Raw genomic sequence first — 18,389 nt, forward strand, 5'->3', positions numbered from 1 at the left:
GCCCCACTACTGGCTTCCCCTTGTAGTAGCTTACTTGCTTACTGACTTCAGGCAGAAAACCGTCATGCTAATGATCTTCCTAGCAGCTCTATTTATTGTCTCCCCTTTTTTGCTGGCATTAAAGGTGACAGATTTACAAAGTACATTGTTCAGAGTTATTATGGAGTGTGAACTTGGTGCTTTATGGCCACATGGGGCATGCTGTCTGGTTTGACAGGGCTGCGGGCAGAGGCGTCTGTCTGAGAGATAGCGGGGATGCCCGGGGGGCTGGGTTGGGTTTTAGGGACCAGGGACACTGTGGAACAAATGTGATGGGGCCAGGCCCCCGGACATCATTTCCTCTGCCTGGGAGGGAGAAGGGCGTGCTGTGTGCACGGAGGCCGTGAGCTGTACTATGTAATTCCAGAGACGGCTTGAAGACGTACGGTTGTTACGTATCCTGTGGATTAATTGAATCCAGATCCCTAAAATTTAGTTCTCTCACTCTCCTCCACTTTCTTCCTTCACTCTTTCTCTATTAACTTCTGTCATTGGCGTTTTCATTTTGTTAAAAAAGACCGAAAGCATTGGAACCGCTTCTCAATCTAAAGTAAACAGGAAAAAGTATATGCATACATACGTGTGTGTCTATGTATATCTGTCACCTGATGCTTTTCACCTATGCAAGGCCCACAGACCCACTTCAGAGGGAGCATAGTATTTGGTTGGCATCCTCACAGGATGTGGCGTACTATGTGTGACCACCTCTCTCAGAATAAGATTCCCAGAAAGACCAAGGCTGTGCACCCGTCCCTTCCACTTTCTGGCGATGGGCATTTTTTGAATACACAGGTCATAGGAGGCTAGTGTTAGCAAAATTTATACAGATGTTGTTTTATTTTTATAGCTCTCCTCCATTTACTGGGTGGCATTTCCTTTAGTGTTAACAGCAGAGGTTAACTGCACACAGACGTGTATGGGGATTCTTGCCAGGTTTTTTTCCCCCTTCCTCTCCTATAAATATGTTTCTTCAGATCGTTCATTCTCCGCCTTGGCAGCAGTCTTTTAGCATTCAGATTTAATTGGTTCAGTCCATTCCTGGGCCGTCTGCAGAACTGTGTGTGTGTGTGTGTGTGTGTGTGTGTGTGTGTGTGTGTGTTTGTGTTATAAACATGCCGATTATCGCATCCTCTGATAAGTGCATTTTGAAAGAAAGCAAAGGTGTTCTGATGGGATTTTCTGTACTTGCAAACAGTGGGCATTCTCTCCTTTGCTGCAAAGGCTGGTGCAGAGCTCCGCTCCTATTCTCTCTAGGCAGGAGTGTGTTTACCCCAAGCACCCCTCTGAAAGGCTTCTGTTCTGCCCGTTTTGCAGCTCACTAAACGGCGCCTGGTGGATGCAGACGGCATCATTAATCCCAACGCTTTCTACATCTACCTGACCGCTTGGGTCAGCAACGACCCCGTGGCTTACGCCGCCTCCCAAGCCAACATCCGGCCTCACCGTCCTGAGTGGGTCCACGACAAAGCCGACTACATGCCAGAAACCAGGCTGAGAAGTGAGTAGCCTTCCATTGGGCCTGCAAGCTTATGGGGCTCCTTACACGCCATACCTCCAGGCTCAGTCGCGGCCCTCATCCGTTGACACTACGCAGGGTTCAACAGTGTAAACAGAACAATATATTTCTTTTAGTTTAAAACTCTGGGAGACAGATGAGGATGTGTAATCAAATGCAACTCATGCTCTATCACACTGAGAAATAAGAGTCTGTAATCTCCCTTCGTGCCTTTGACTCTAAAACGTCCACCAGGCCTCTCTCTTTAATGCCAGCTGTTCCATGTGAAAGTTGGGGACGCCTCCAGGTTGAGTGTTGTGTTACTGTTGCAGAGTTTTATCGCTGGGGATTATATGTTTATCTTAACTTTGTCAACTCTGGTGTTGAAGGGATTTTTGGCAAGTTGGGTCATTCCTATAAGCCACCAAGCACCTGTACTCTGTCAAAGCTGTTTAAACCGGAGCAGAAAAGTCTGTATACAACAGCGTCCTCTTCCTTTCACCTCTCAGCCCCGACTTTGAAAGGTGGTTCTGGATGGATTTAATTTGCATTTGTGTTAGAGATATTAGTAGCGTATACCTTGGGTACGAGGCCAAGGGAGGACGTGAGAAAGAAGACAGGTCCCTTTGCGAACATGGCTGGAGAGCAGGCGGGTTGTGCTTCCCTGTATCTAAACCTCAGAGCCTTGTGGCAAGCAGCCAAGGCTTGTCTTAATGAAAATTTATAGTTGAGATTATAATAGGGCAAATCATGTTTAGCAAGTCAACTGAATGACCCCAGAGGGTCTGGAACACACAACGGCAGCAACTAAATGCTTGTTGTGTAAGGATTTCTTCCCCTGCTGCTGAAGACTTAGCATTGCATTAAAAAAAGAAGCATGGAAGGTTTAAGTGCGTTAGATCACTAAAAGGATAAGAAAGTCAAGCATTTTTCTCAGTAAAGCATGACTTTCGAGTTATTTTGTTCTCATAAGTGATTGAGTAAAACAGTTTGAACTTCGTATTTTCACTTGTGTCCGTTGAACAAAAAAAAATGTTCCCACAATTGAATCCTTAAGTTGTTTAGACCCATTACAAAGAGTGACTGCTTCTAGAAGATTAAAATCTAAGGGTAAATCAGTACACAGATCACAGGCTCCTCCTCCACACACACACACACACACACCCGAAAATCAAAGGTTGATCATTGTTTAAAATTTCTTAAACCAAAGATTGAAACTGTAAAGACCTGAAGACCATCGTTGGTATCGTTTGTCCTTCATGTTGAAAGAGGTGCAGTAAGTGGACTTTCTTGCCGAGTTCTTTCTCTTCTCATTGCAATGGTGGAGAATCCGGGGATGCACGTCTGGGATGGCTAACGGTGGGAGCTTGTTGCATTTCTTCCACCCTTGGATGGCGACCGTTTGCCTTTCTCGGTATTGCCAGGAGCCCCTGATCCATGGGCCCTCTCCCTGTTGCCTTTCTCTCTCCAGTCCCAGCAGCAGAGCCCATCGAATACGCTCAGTTCCCTTTCTACCTCAACGGCTTGCGTGACACCTCAGACTTCGTTGAAGCAATTGAAAAAGTCAGAACGATCTGCAACAACTACACAAGCCTGGGGCTCTCCAGCTACCCCAACGGCTACCCCTTCCTCTTCTGGGAGCAGTACATCGGCCTCCGCCACTGGCTCCTCCTGTCCATCAGCGTGGTGCTGGCCTGCACGTTCCTCGTGTGTGCTGTCTTCCTCCTGAACCCCTGGACGGCCGGGATCATTGTGAGTTTATTCTAAGGGTCCTTGTGGAAGTCACATTCCTTTCAGCATAGCTCTTTCTGCAGCCGGGAAGTTTTGTTTATGTCTGGGCCTCTGGAGGAGGGTATAGATTGCATCATCCATACTGTATTTATTCTACTGGAGGTGGTGAGGTTCATGGTTAGGTAGAGCCTTTAATGGCCTTAATGTTCTGTCCCCTCTCCTTTAAACTTTTTGTGTAAAGATAGGGGAGTTTTTGAGCACACTTTCCATAATATAGAGCTGTGCATTTATTAAATACAAGCACTCAAAGCATAACTGTTTTTTCAATTCAAGTGTCATTTTGTTACTACATCCCAGACCAAATATAGAGAAGATTCTTCTAAATGGAGCGATAATTCGAGAAGGTTAGGATGGTGGTATATGGTTAAATGGTTTTAGGGATGGTTTTGTGTGGTGTGTTTGTTTTAACTCTTGGGCAGAATTGATAAACGAGTATTACCAACCTGTTTTTTGCATTCTTTCTCCAAGTACAATACTCTCAGATTTTGAAACAAGTTTTGGGTAGAGTCTAATAAAATCATGGCAGTATTTAAATTCCATGAACTGTGGTATAGCCTTCAAAATGCCAGAATTATAAAAACAGAGACCAGGTCTTGTTTCTGCACCATAAGTCTGTGCAACAGGTATGTTTAAAGGTAAATGTTTAGTCTATAGGAGTTTTCATGGTACTTAAGCAATTGATGTTATCCATCTTTCATTAGCTTATTAAAAGAAAGCAAAGGGAACTTTTATTGTACTTGTCTGTCCCCCCTTCACTGCCTGCTGACCCCCACCTCCAGAAGGAAAGATCGTTCTCTCCTTCTTTTGTCTCTGTGTAGTTCATTGTTTTATTTGTATTTTCTCCTCTTTGGCCCAAAAAACTCCAAAGTCTGCCACACAGATTTTCTTTCCATCCCCCTAGAAATTTTTACAAGGCAGATGAAAGAAAGGCAAATAAAAGCTTTTCCTTGGATTTGACTGTTTGCTTTGTCCACCCCAGTAACTCCACATTTCTTCAAAGTGAAGGGGCTGTAACCTGACCCACATCAGCTGACCACACGTCCCCTTTCTCCCAAGTCATCCTGACTCAGTCCATGGACTCTCCAAGCAAAAGCAAAGCTACTTTTACGTAAAAGAACTTTTATTCACCCCGTCCGATCAGCTTTCTTAAGGATGGAGGGCAAGGCAACCAAAAACTCTAGTGGCAACTCAGTTACAAGTTGAAGGATGGTCTCTGATGGTTAAGATCAAAACAGAAGGAAACACCTTGTTTTAAACTGTATTAAATTTGTAGCCAGCAGTGAGTGCGTGTTTCTATAATTCCTTATAGATTGCGCTCGGGGAATAGTTTTGAAAAAACTTTTGCAACACCAAGAGTGTGTTTGTGCCCAGCCACTCATCCTGTGTGTCTTTTTCAAGGTGACAGTCTTGGCTTTGATGACGGTCGAGCTCTTTGGCATGATGGGCCTCATTGGAATCAAGCTGAGTGCCGTGCCTGTGGTCATCTTGATCGCTTCCGTCGGCATCGGGGTGGAGTTCACCGTTCATGTTGCTCTGGTATGGGAGACGTTTTTAGTGAAAGCTATTCACTAAAAAGGCAACCTGTTTCCTCTAGCTCTTTTTAGTTTCCAAGTTGGGAACCTTTTCATTTTCTCCAACATCAAGGAACACACCTGACACACATCACGACAAAAAGGCTTCAGAGCACAGACATTCCCTGGGAGTGCCTGAAGTTCAGCCGGACTCCTTTCCCTCTGGGGGAAATCTAAGGAAAAGGGTGTCAAAGGTGAAAGCCAGGCCACGTCAGCAGTAGGCAGTGTCTTTGGTGTGTCCAAGTGGGCCAGGAAGGACTCTGCTCATTTGGTGTCGTCAGTTGTGTCACCACGGGTCCTGAACTTGTCTGCTGTTCCTAAGACAGATGGTGTATACGTGTGCATGAATACACACAATTTTTAAAATCACAGTCATAAAGCAGGGATAAAATGAGACCACACTCACAGATTTGGTGGGGATGGCATAGTGGAGGGTGAGGTGAGTTGGCAGCTGAGGAAGTACCCTGGGGCTGATGAACTAACTCTCCCACCTGAGCCCACCCAGCTCCTTCGACCTCCCAGCTTCCAAATTCATGACAGCAGAAAGTAGGAGAACTAGCGTTGCTCTCAATAGGAATCCCCCCCCTCCCCCGGCTCTTTCTATGCACAGTCCTGTGAATGCTTTGTGGGAGAAAAGTAAACTTCAAGAGGAGTCTAACCCAAGAGACAAACCCATCGTATACATTTATCGGAGAATCATTCAAAAGCCCTATAGCGATGTGTAAATTATGTTCCGTACACACTTGTGTTTATAGTCTGCGTCCTTGGGTTTATGTAGGCATTCAGTAAATACTTACTGACTGAATAAATACTGATGTTTGGAATGCTTAGCTAGGAAACCAAGCATTATGACTTGGATCAAGTTACTTTGATTGAGTAAAAGCCTTTGCTCTTGCAAAAAGCCTTGCTTTTGCAGTCTCTAGCATTGATTTTCTTTGGGCTTAACACATGGCACATGCATAGCTACACACATGCGTGTCTAGACAGATGCTTCTGCCTTCTACCTTCTGTTGTCTTCTTTCAGGGCCATATTTATGCTATGTAGAGATTATAAATGTTTATATTTCAGAAGGAATGTTTTGTTGCAGTTAACCTGTTTTTCCCCCAAAGTATAATAAAAAGCTGATAATATATAGAAACAGTTTTCTACATTTTGAGCCTACCCAAATTACTTTCCTCAATTGAGCTGGGAAGAAGGAGAGGGGATTTTTAGAAAGAAGAGCCTAGAGCTTAGAGAACACATAATTACGATATCATTTCTTTTAAAAAGGAGGAAAATTACCTGCGAGTTAAAAATCCACAAATCATTTTATTCTGATGTGAATGAAAACCACTCTTCTTGGTAGCTAGCATTACACACAAGGGTGGTCCTAGAACAGATCTTTGCGGTGGAAATGCTAACGACAGTCTTTAAACTGTAGCGGTCCCTTGGATCTCTGAGGTAGTATGAACACAAATATCCATACCGGTGCTGAATAAACAGTGAAGGAACTCCTCTACTCCTCACGCAAGATTTACTCCTGAGAATTGAAGGAGTCTCAAGAGGCAGCTTGGCTTTGTGCTGCTAGCCCAGGTCTTCATCAAGAGACTGTCCACACACAGGACATGGTGTTCTTACCGTGTCCTGTATGTGAAAGTCGTCAAGGAATCGATGGGCGCCTAGCAGTTTACTGTTTCAGTAGCATAAGTTATATGCAAGAAGATCAACCCAACTTTGACCCTTGTGGCCTCACGGCCCAGATACAGCACGGAGCGACATGGTTTCAAACCATCCTGGTGCTTTCCTCCCAGGAGAAAAAGACAACTACTTTGACCCTAAAATCTCCCAACTCTGAAAGAGCATCCATACATAGACTCCACTTCAGAGAAAAATATGAAAATTCACAATGCACCTTTGCATACTTTTGTGTAATTTTATTTCTTCATCCATTAAGCAGAATAACGTCCTGTCCTTCCCTAGTGCACCTGCAAGGGCCCCAAGCCCTCTTCTCAGCACATCCTAGAGCAGCCTGAACTTTCAGAGAGCAAGCTTCTGCCAGGCTCAGCCCTCCCTGTTGGGTCCCACTGGGGGAACAGGCAGGGTGTAACAGTAACTAACCCACATTAAAATGGTCCTGGGTCACACTCTCAAGCCAATAGTCTGATATACCGAGATCTCCATAAAGTTCCCATTTGGTATCAACAGTATCCTTGACCTAGAAGAGCTTTAGAGAATGCATAAGAGGTGAGATATATCCACACATATTTAGAACAGACTTGATTGAATTTACAGCCCTGTGTTTTTCTTGTGATCCCTTCATGGTACTTACATGTACTACAAACACATTAGTTGGAACACAGTGACAGAATTTCTAACCTCAGCATAATAGTGAGGAAATATGTATTTAGCACCCAGGTGCTAAGCCCATTTGGAAGTAAGATCTTGACCTTTCAAAAAATCGGGCAAAATGCTGTCGCTTTCACAACTGGAGGTCTCCCATGTGAATGATGCTAGATCATTTAAGTGTGGGGAGTAAACTCAAGCGTGAGTAACGGTGAAAAGAAGGGAACATTTTGCTCATTTGTATAGTTTTGGCACGGTTTTTAAATTTAAAGTAAATACGCTTTTCTTCTTGATGTTCAAGATTTACATCAATACCAAATACAACCCATTATCACGAACAGGTCAATTTAGTGTAAGCCTAGATTTAGCTAGTTGAGCAGCCCCAATTAAACATGCCAGTAGATAGAGGGTAAGATCTGAGAGGTTCAGTGGAGGCAGGTGAAAGTGGCTGATAGCATTGAAGACGAAGCTGGCCACTGACCAAGTAAAGTCCAGGAATCTGATCATCTGAACTCTCCTCGTTGCGCAGGCCTTTCTAACAGCCATTGGCGATAAGAACCGCAGGGCCATGCTCGCCCTGGAGCACATGTTTGCACCTGTTCTGGATGGTGCCGTTTCCACTCTGTTAGGAGTGCTGATGCTTGCAGGATCCGAGTTTGATTTCATTGTCAGGTAAGCGTTAGTTTCTAATGTGATCTCTGTTGCTTATTTCCTTCTGTCTCTGGAAGATTGCAGCATGTCTTCATTGTGACTCTACTCCCCACTCCTAACCCCGCAGCTTTATTGAGGTATAATTGACAAATAAATATTGTATATATTTAAGGGGGTACAACATGGTGGTTTGATGTATGCATACATTGTGAAGTGATTGCCACAATCTGTGACTCCACTTTCTTTTGAGTTTATTAACTCAGAGGTATCCTGAGAGGCATAAAAGCAAGCTCCCTTCTAGAGCTGTCTTGGGGAATATCTTAGGGAGAAAAGATGGAGGGTTTGGGGCTAGCAACAAAGGCAACTCTACAACTTGAAACCGATATCCCAGTTATTGCTATTGAGGTTAGAAATACCAACAGAAAGAAATGACCTGGTTCCCATTAATTGACTGAATTTGACCTTTACTTCTCCTCCAAAACTGTAGAAAGGAAAATGTACAGATGCCTACAATTTTCACATAGATTTTATTCTTTTAAGAAGTAAAGATGACATGCCTTGATTTCACATTTGAGTTGCCACTAAGATTTAAGAAGCATTTAACGTGTGACTTAACACCAATAAATTTTTGAAATCCAAGCCTAGTTGGATACATCTTTCAATTTGGATTTCATGGCAAGCAGTTTCTGGTGAATTTAATTAAGGATTTGACTTTGTGAAGTATAAAAGGAGAGCAAGTTTTCCTTTTAAAAAGAATGTGAGAACTGCAGGGAAAGACCATTTTCTTCTCTGAACAGCCTCCGCAGCTTTTTGACGAAGCTGCCCTTGGATGTAACCCCGTTGCTCCGTGGAGGGGCGAGGCCAGAATCATCAATAAGTAAAAGATAGTCCAGAATTAGGACCATGGTAAAGCAGAATGAAATGTGAGAAATGACTGGATCGTTGGGGACATTTCGATAATCTAGAGAGAGAATCTAAACAGGCTTTTCTGATGTGTATGTTGCGATGGGCCTTTCAATTCCAAGTGAAAAGAAGAGGATTTTAAGTTGTAGCCAACGTTTCTCTATTACGAGAAAAGATCAGTCCACTGGGCTGTGACGTTACCCCGTTGGGCGGGTCGGCATCATGGAGATTTAGCCTTGCTAGAATGAGTGCCAGGGTTGGCTCACTGTCGCTTGGGTGGAGAATGAGTGGAGAGGTGTAGACCAGTACTTCTCAAGCTATAACGTGCTCGTGAGTCATCTGGGGCTCTCTGTAAGTGCAGATCAGACTTCGTTGGGGGTGGGGAGCAGAGTCTGCGTTTCCAGCCAGCTCCCAGATGATGGCCACGTTGCTGATCCTCTCAGCACAGATGACTGATCACTTAACAAGCCCAATTAGTACACCCTGTTGGCCAATATCAGGTAGACATATGCCTAAACTAGATGAAGGTTTTGGTCTGGCTTTTGTTTTAAGCTCTTAATTTGATTTTGACTTTTCCTTTATTCGGGCATTAGTAGTTGTTTCTCTGTGATGTAAAACCCCTATGTCAAATAGAGTTTCTTTGTGTAATGTCTCATTCAACACAATGTAGTGAGCACCTCATAAGTGCCATTTCACACAACTGCAAGTAATGTAGACCCCGTCCCCCTGTACATGGTTTATGGTCTATGGGGGGAGAGACAAGGTCACAGGCAATTCAAAACCATGGGAAACAGAGTGTGATGGGATCTCAGAGGATCTAACTCAGCCTTGTGGGGGATGCCAAGGGAGCCACAGAGAAGAAACGTAGCCTGAATTAGAACAACCATCTGGGACCTCGGTGGAGAGCAGGATCCCAGCTCTCTCATCTAACCCATGGCGTCTTGTTCTCTCCCAGAGATATCAGGGTTCTTGTTTCAAGCACTTAAAAGGGCTTCCCATTTTCTAGAACTGGATGGATTAACCTGATAAAGCCCTCACTGAGGTCGACTAAATGAGCAGACATTGTATACACTAAGCTGTCAGAAATCTAATTGGTCTGTTTATTCTGCAGTTAGATGGATGGGATGCAAATGTCTTAATGCCTGCTGCTGATATATGCCTCAGCCTAAAGTTAAAGCAGTTTACATTAGTGCAAGACATCGGCTGCTTGGTTTTTACTAATGCAGCTCAGAAGTTTCTAATGTTTACAATAGCTGCGAGGTATTTGTATTTTTATAGGGATTCTCTCTCCTTTCATCTAACGTTGAAACATATATAGGCACAGCAAAGTTTGGTGCCTGTTCCGTTTGATGATCAAGAGGACCATTAACAGATAGATATCTTGCCCTCCCTCTTCCCAGAACATCCTGAGCTCTCCCCCACCCCAGCCCACTTCCAGCAGAATTGCCCTAGAAACCGTTAGTTACAGAAACGCATGCTTGCGTGGAGCCCGCTGCCTCCAGCTGTGTGCAACATCCTCCAGCGACTCTCCCTGGCTGACAGGTTCACCTTGGTATTCGTGAAGGATCCCAGACCTTAGCCCTCAACGGTGGGAAAGCAGGGCCACTTGTGCACTCTCCTCTTCTTCATGGTGCTGCGGCCTTTATGTTTGAATTGGCTGACGCAAAACAAGAGTATTCAGAGATGCTAAATTGTTCAACAAAAGATTGGCCGGCAGAGCAGCCCGTCATTGTGGACCGCCCTCCCCCGAAAATGCCCCAGCAACCACAGAATGGGCAGTGTTTTCTTTGCCGAAAGCTGGTTCCAGTGTTCTAAAAAGATTGCAATTGGAACTATTTGGTAAAACTGGAACTCACAGAATTCTGGGCAGAAAGTTGCGGTTAATGAAAGCCCAGGGAAAGCCTTACCTGCTACGCTGGAGACTTAATTAGAGATTCTGCTCTAAGATGCAGAAGCATTTCACAGTGGATTAGCTGCCTGCAGAAGTGGGCTGCTTTTCCTCCTGGGCTAAATTGTTTAAATTCTACACCCTTCACTTCATTTGTTTGCTTCTGCTGGGTTTTCATGAACGGGGCCCCTCTGCATTGTATTTGTGCTTTCAGTCTGCTCGGCCATTCAGGTCACATTCCATATTTTTGTGTTTGTGTAACACATTCATAAATAACATTACATGCCATGAGATTTCAGCAAATTAACAAACCTAATTTTTTTTCTTCCCTTCATGAACTAACACTTTGGGTTGTAGAATGTAGTTCTCAAAGTCATAAGGTGAAAAGAAAAGAAAAGAAAAAAACTAATCTCGTGCTGAATTTGAAACGCAGTGTTGTACCAGCCTTTTCACTGGTGTGGGTTTTGTTAATTTTTGGCTCTGACGTTTGGGCACGTGAAGGGTAGCTTAATTTACTTTTGCCATGGTAAATGTTCCTGCTTCCCTTTTATCTTCAAGGTATTTCTTTGCTGTCCTGGCAATCCTAACAATCCTGGGTGTTCTCAATGGACTGGTTTTGCTGCCAGTCCTTTTGTCCTTCTTCGGACCGTATCCTGAGGTCAGTAATTGTTGCCAGTGTAACGTGCAGCCCTCAGACCACCTGAATATTGTTTCTCCTGGTGTCACTCTTAATTTAGATATTTAAGTATATCCACATTTGCTGGTTGTTTACTTCTTCAGTAAACAGCTCAAATAACTATGGCTTTTTTTCTCTTCAGTTTAATAGTCTTAGGGGATGTAGGGGGAATGGTTTGATTTGGTTTAGGTGGTTTATTTTTGAAACCTAGTGATTGGCAACCTGAGTCTTGTAGGTTCTATCAGTGAAGCACTTTCCACTCAAGAAGAATATCTGGGCTTGAACAGGAGTAAAAAGGGCACGGCCTGCCTTTCCAGAGTGTGAAAGCAGAGGGCAGTTCTTTCGCTCCAGCTGTCAGGCCCAAGGGTCTTCAAAGTGGCAGGGATTGGGCCAAGTGAATACAGGGTAGCGTGAGAGGCCGGGGGGGGGTTGGGGGGCGGGGGGGGAGGGGCAGCGACCCCTGAACAATATTGTGCTTTGAACCTTAAGTGTGGCCACCAGGTAAATGGTTGATAACACCTGTAATATTGAATCCCCTTAAATAGGTGTCTCCAGCCAACGGGCTGAACCGGCTGCCCACCCCTTCCCCTGAGCCGCCCCCCAGTGTGGTCCGGTTTGCTCTGCCCCCTGGTCACACGAACAACGGGTCTGATTCCTCTGACTCCGAGTACAGTTCTCAGACGACGGTTTCGGGCATCAGTGAGGAGCTTCGGCACTACGAGACCCAGCAGGGCACCGGGGGCCCTTCCCACCAAGTGATCGTGGAAGCCACAGAGAACCCTGTCTTCGCCCGCTCCACCGTAAGTCATAAGTCACCGCAGGAGGCAGCCCCTGCCTGCTCTGAACAGCAAATCACAGACAGCATGCCAAAAAATGTATAGGTTAGGTGGACTCATATGAAATTGCCAATATTTGGCTCTTCTTAAACTATAAAAATGTCAGTTTCATGTGGTTGTATCTCATACAGATTGAAAAGGGCAGGGACCAATATTGGTGACTACACAGAACATCCATCAGCATATATCATGTTTGAGCTAAGTACAGTTTGAGCTTAAGGATCGGAGGTAAAGCATGCCTTGCTCCCCCTGCCCCCCTTTTTTTGAAAGCTACGTATCATTGTAGGATGATACCTGTTTTAAAATGTAATGGTATTTTTATTGCCAGCAGAAGTGATTTCTTTTCCCTTCCACTTCTGTTACTTTTAATTACCCTTGGTATAAAATTATTTCAATCGTTATTGTCCAAGACTTCACCAGAAGCTTTTGTGGCTCCAAGCTCGTATCCTAGGTGGCGGGAAGGAGCAGAGAAGCTGAGAACCAGCCTTCAGTAATTCAGGAAAACCGTGAGCAGCCCGGAGCCTCTTCTCAGAGGCCCTGGGAGCCCCAACTGCATTCTCCCCTCTCCGTGCTGCCCAGGATGTCCTCGGCCCCCCAGGCCTGGAGCACAGCACACAAAACCCAAGGAATGTTCTAAGGCTCCTGTTGCTCTGACAGGGGGCCTCCTGCTGTCCCTCCAGGAAATGGGTATTCCAGTCCCAGGCTGGAGCTGCCCTTCCATGAAAGAGAGAGAGGCCAACCAAATAACCTAAATTTTCTTCCTCTTACCCCCCGTGACGATGCCTGCTGAGCTGCAGTGTGAATCTGGTTTTGTTCAGCGGGAGCCTAAAAATAGGTACAAGCTGAACGACTTTGAAGTTGGTCACGGTCCTTTTGATTGATGTGGCCACTGTGTTGCTCCATGCTTTGTACAGAGACCCAGAAACCAGATTCCTAACAACAGGATAGAGCAGCACTGCCCAGTAGAACTTTCTGTGACAGTGCAAATGCTCTCCAGTGCCGTAGCCACTGCCCACATGTGGCTGTGGAGCATTTGAAATGTGACTAGTGCGACCTAAGGGGCTGAGTTTTGAATTTTAGTTAATTTAAATGTAAATAGCCATATGTCCCTAATGGCTACCATATTCAACAGTGTAGGTAACGTCCGGGCAACGTCCTGCATTTGGGCGAGCCAGGGCCGGACATTTAGTCATTTTAGAAGAAGAGGAGCTCGAGATCAGATTCTACCCGGCAGGGTGGCGTGGCGGACTGTGGGAGAGAGGCAGCTCGGGTACTTAGACCACAGCCCTGCATTTATGGGCAGCAGCCGTATGTGTCCGGCCAGCTGTGCTGGAGAAAGCCTAGGCATAGGGTCCAAACAGGGCGTACCTCTGCCACGTCGTTGTGGGTGGAAGGCCCCTGGTCCCTCCCTGGGGCGCTTCCAGCCATCTGTGGGGTTGACTAAGCTCTAGTTCAGAAAGAGCTGTGTGTGGGTGGCCGGGCGGTAGTCAGAGCCATGAAGGGAGGGCTGGGGCAGCGGGGGCCGATGCCCAGCCTGGGGTTAGCACCCGGCCTGTTTCAACCTGCCCTTGCCCTCTGCAGGTGGTCCATCCTGAACCGAGGCAGCACCCACCCTCCAACCCTCGACAGCAGCCCCATCTGGACTCAGGGTCCCTGCCACCCGGACGGCCAGGCCAGCAGCCCAGAAGAGAGGCCCCCAGAGAATGCTTGAGGCCGCCCCCTTACAGACCGCGCAGAGACGCTTTCGAAATTTCTACTGAAGGGCATTCTGGCCCTAGCAATAGGGACCGCACGGGCCCCCGGGGAACCCGTTCTCACAACCCTCGGCACCCAGCGTTCACTGCCACGGGCAGCTCCGTGCCCAGCTACTGCCAGCCCATCACCACCGTGACGGCCTCGGCGTCCGTGACTGTTGCAGTGCACCCCCCGCCCGGGCCCAGTCGGAACCCCCGAGGGGGGCTTCGCCCGGGCTACGAGGACTACCCTGAGACTGACCACGGGCTGTTTGAGGACCCCCATGTGCCTTTTAACGTCCGTTGCGAGAGGAGGGATCCCAAGGTGGAGGTCATTGAGCTACAGGACGTGGAATGTGAGGAGAGGCGCCAGGGCAGCAGCTCCAACTGAGGTGGGGCGGGGCCGGTGGGCAGGTGGGTGGGCCTCAGAGGCACTGCTCTTCAGTGACCCCTCAGGGACTTAGAGGGACGCAGATGGCTGCATCCTCCTGGAGCCCTGGGCACTGATGTGTCCCCTACTGAACCGCAGTGACCTCTTACCCACAGGCAGGGTTGCCTGTCTAAGCTTCGTCATCCTTGGAGAACCAGTTGAGTTCCAGATTGGATCTGTCCCTCACAGTTAGCCTGTGGAGGTTTAATGCATCTCAACAGAGACACTGACAGCTGTCCCTATCACCTATTTTTCAGTCCTTTAAAGCCATAGCAGGTATGTCTGATGAACGCACAGCTCAGTGAACAGTCACAAAGTGAGCACATCCCTGTCACCAGCCCCCAGGTCAAGGGAGAGATCATGACCCACCCCTGGAAGCCCCTCATGCCCTCACCCATCCCCCACCATCCTGATCTCTATACCCCAGACCCGTTGTGCCTGTGTTTGTGCTTTATAAATAGGGAACTCGTAGACCTGTTACTTTGACTTCCTTTTTTTTTTTTTTTTCTTTTAAAGGGTGAGTAAAATCTGAAGCAAAGAGGCCAAAGATTGGAAGCCCCTCCCTACCCCTACCCTGCCCCACCAGAACTGCTTGGAGAGAGCTGCGGAGTTAGAAAGGTGTGATGTGCCAGACAGCAGTTCACTGTTACTGTAACTGATTGTATTATTTTGTGAAATATTTCTATAAATATTTAAGAGGTGTACACATGTGTAATATACGAGGGAACGGATGTAAAGTAGTGTGATCTGGGTTTTCTGCAGTCCCGCCTCCGGAGCAGGCGGTGGGGAGACCGCAGCGGAGCCCCTCCCTATTTGTACATTGGTCTCTGTGCCACAACCAAGCTTAACTTAGTCTTAAATTTCAGCATATGTTGCTGCTGCTTAAATATTGTATAATTTACCTGTATAATTCTATGCAAATATTGCTTATGTAATAGGATTATTTTGTAAAGGTTTCTGTTTAAAATATTTTAAATTTGCATATCACAACCCTGTGGTAGTATGAAATGTTACTGTTAACTTTCAAACACGCTATGCGTGATAATTTTGTTGTTGTTTAATGAGCAAGTATGAAGAAAGCACGTTAACCCCGGTGGCTCCTCTAGGTGTAGTTGGATGAGATTCTCTTGTTTGGCTGTGTGTGTGAACATGTGTGTGATTTCCCAATGTATTGTACTGTGATTTTTTTTTTTTTCTTTTTTTTCTTTTTACTGTCTGTGAACCCGTGGTGGGCTCTACCTTAGGCCAGAAGAAGAGTCAGGATATCTCTATAGTGCTAGCGCTGGCGGAGGGCTAGCCCTAAACATCTCCTTTATCCTTTTGCCAGACTCACTTCAAGTTCAGGGCATCTCTTAAGATTATTGGCTGCCATCCAGACACCCCAACTTGTGCCTCAGAGGAGATAAGTTCCTTCGCATGGACCATTGTGGTGGATGTTGGAACCTCAGGGTACAGAGCTCACATCTCTTCATCTTCATTGGTATTAAAGACCTAGAGAACATGCCCAGTGGGAGCCTCAGCTGGGCCGTGAGCGTATCCTCTAAAGTACGCAGCCTTCATTGTACCTCTCTTGTAACCAACGCACAACACACACACACACACACACACACACTTACACACACCACCACCACTATCACCACCCAAATTTAAGAGTGGATTGGAAATCTTCTGGAGACAATGACCCCTTAATTCTGGGTCCACAACAGACCCAGAGGTGATGTTTTGAGTCCCTACAATTTAAACTCCCTCTCTTGCTAAATGGCACGGTTGGGGCTTTCTGGATTTGTCTGCCTCCTCTTTAAAATAGTGAGCATCCAATATGGAGATACGGAATCGGAAATTCTATAGGATATGAGCTTCAGAAGGATGATCCTCCAAGTGTTAATATTAACATTATGGGTGCACGCTTCCTAAGTATCTCATCCCCCTCTTCTCACCATCATTAGTATTCTTTCAATGTGACATTTATTGAAGAGCAGGAAGATGCTAATCGCATAACCCCCACTGAAGAATGTATATAGAGACGTATCTCTCAACCAGGTGTTATTTTTAAAGATCTGCTTCCATATCAATTCTGTTTTCTTGCTCTGAGGTTTGGTCTTCGTAGGCTTTTAGCCAGAGACCAACAAATGCTGGGGAAGCACTCGGTACCCAGACTAAGCTACTGTAGGAGTGCACAAATGGCAGCTCCCATTATGCCTCCTGTTTTACATGGAAAATCTTATTCGAAAGGCAACGGCCCACAGTAGTACCAGCAGTGTAGTGACCTCAGACTGTAAAACTCACCGCGAGACTGTGGCTACCAGATGCGTGTGTTCATATGCCAGGGGCCCAAATGGCCCCACTGCTACTGTTTGGTGCCTCTGTCAGCCACACTGTCTGTCTACCTAACACTCAGCTCTGCTCAGAAAACTTAATATCCCGCATCCAGGAGAGAGATGATGCAAAATTCAGAGGTCTGCCTCCCTCTGGCTCGAGGAGTGCCCTCACTCCTTTCCTGAGCCCAGCTTGCATGGTGCCTGACTGCTTGGCTGGCCCCTGCTTTCTGCACAGCGTAGAGCTCTCTCCAGTAGTCACATTGGCAAAGGGAGAACTCGGGGGCTGGCAGGCAACCAGAATTTCTCTCTCTCTTTTTTAAAATAGTTTTATTTTGTCTGTCTTGTTTGTTCATTTGGATGTTTTAATTTTTAAAAAAAAAATCTTTGCTGATATTTATAATTTTGTATCATAAGAATGTTTTCCTACAGTATTTGTCATGCCAGTTTATAACAGAAAAATGCAGGGATTTTATTTCTATTGGAAACACTATTACAGCTATGTTTTACCTTTGAACAGAATTTTTATTTGTATAGAGTGCTTACTAATGTTAAATAGTTCAGAGTATATAACATTTTCATTAAGGACTCATGGTAGGTTTTAGTGTAAGGAGTTTAAAGGAAATATTCAAACTGGGTCTCATTGTCTGCCCATTTGGGCAGAAATGGGTTTGTGTCATTTCAATTACAAAGATAAAAGTATGCCATATAATTTATTTATATGAAAATTTATTTTTGTAGTGTACATAGTAGTCATCAAGTCTTTTGACAGAAGTATATTTTTAAAGAATTTATATGTGATGAATCCATAATGTCTGGAACTTTGCTGAGACATGAGTGGGGCACACTTTTCATTGTAAAGTACAGCAAGGAGAAGAAAATGTTTAACAGTGTTAAGGGAGGGAGATTGAGTGAATATTCATGCAGTTGTGGAATGTGTATTAGTTACCGTTTGTGACCTAGTGTGGTTCTCATTTTAAACCTCAGAAGGCAAAAGTGTACAAACTCTCTAAATATTAATGTTCAAACACTGATAGAAATTCTAACATGAATAAAAAATAATATAACTTGTTGGTTACACCTCTGTTTATGGAATGGTTTTTAATTAAAATATTTTACGAAGGCAGTAGCAGTGTGTCACGCCGTCATAAACTTTGTTTTTTGTCTGACTAACCTTGTTAAATACTCATTTTTCTGTTCTCCTTCGTGGAGGCATTATTGACATAGGAAGAGTTCTACATTTTGATTTTCTGACACAAAGAGAGTTCCTAAGTTCCCCTTCAAAATGATTCCTTCTGTCATCTCTTAGCCTTTTTGTGTTTCTTTTTATGTGATGCCTAATAATTCAAGGGGATAGTTATAAGTCCAATTCAATGGTTATTAAAATAAAGGAAGGTGTTGTGCTTAAAAACAGTATAGCTGACAATATGGGACTGACTGAACCTGATACAAAATGTATTTTCTGAGTGTTTATCGTACCTTGTCTTCATCGTAGCCACGGAGAGAAGTAAGACCAGGAATAGATCCCCATTTTACAGCTGAAAGCAAGGCGTGGTGGGGAAGAGCTCAGATTCTATCAGCATGGGGTGAGGAATCGGCAAACTACAGCCCTGGGGCCTCCTGTTGATATGAAGATTTATCAGAAGACAGACAGGCCCGTATGCATGTAGAGATCGTCCACGGCCACTTACCAGCTACCTCGGCAGAACTGAATAGTTGCAGCACAGACTGTACGGCC

General features: G+C 45.3%; 1 protein-coding gene across 4 annotated transcripts in view; it reads left to right on the plus strand.

Moving 5' to 3' along the window:
* PTCH1 (patched 1) overlaps positions 1-17,718 on the plus strand; it is a 59,307-nt gene extending 41,589 nt beyond the window's left edge. Inside the window, exons 17-24 of one of the 4 annotated variants that reach the window (XM_022558867.2) lie at positions 1,354-1,537; positions 3,006-3,286; positions 4,724-4,861; positions 7,749-7,891; positions 11,220-11,319; positions 11,883-12,137; positions 13,755-14,298; positions 14,853-17,718. In XM_022558867.2, coding sequence (XP_022414575.2) covers positions 1,354-1,537; positions 3,006-3,286; positions 4,724-4,861; positions 7,749-7,891; positions 11,220-11,319; positions 11,883-12,137; positions 13,755-14,297 — 1,644 coding nt within the window. In that variant the 3' untranslated portion in view covers position 14,298; positions 14,853-17,718. Of the gene's footprint in view, positions 1-1,353; positions 1,538-3,005; positions 3,287-4,723; positions 4,862-7,748; positions 7,892-11,219; positions 11,320-11,882; positions 12,138-12,304; positions 14,299-14,852 lie in introns of those variants that run through there. The other 3 variants (XM_089913021.1, XM_089913022.1, XM_089913023.1) reach the window with 3 other exon arrangements.
* Positions 17,719-18,389: the final 671 nt, after the last annotated feature.

The sequence above is a fragment of the Delphinapterus leucas genome, chromosome 6, assembly GCF_059928025.1.
Source record: "Delphinapterus leucas isolate spDelLeu-1000000601 "Yukka" chromosome 6, BTC_Dleu_Yukka2, whole genome shotgun sequence".
Classification (NCBI taxonomy): Eukaryota; Metazoa; Chordata; class Mammalia; order Artiodactyla; family Monodontidae; genus Delphinapterus; species Delphinapterus leucas.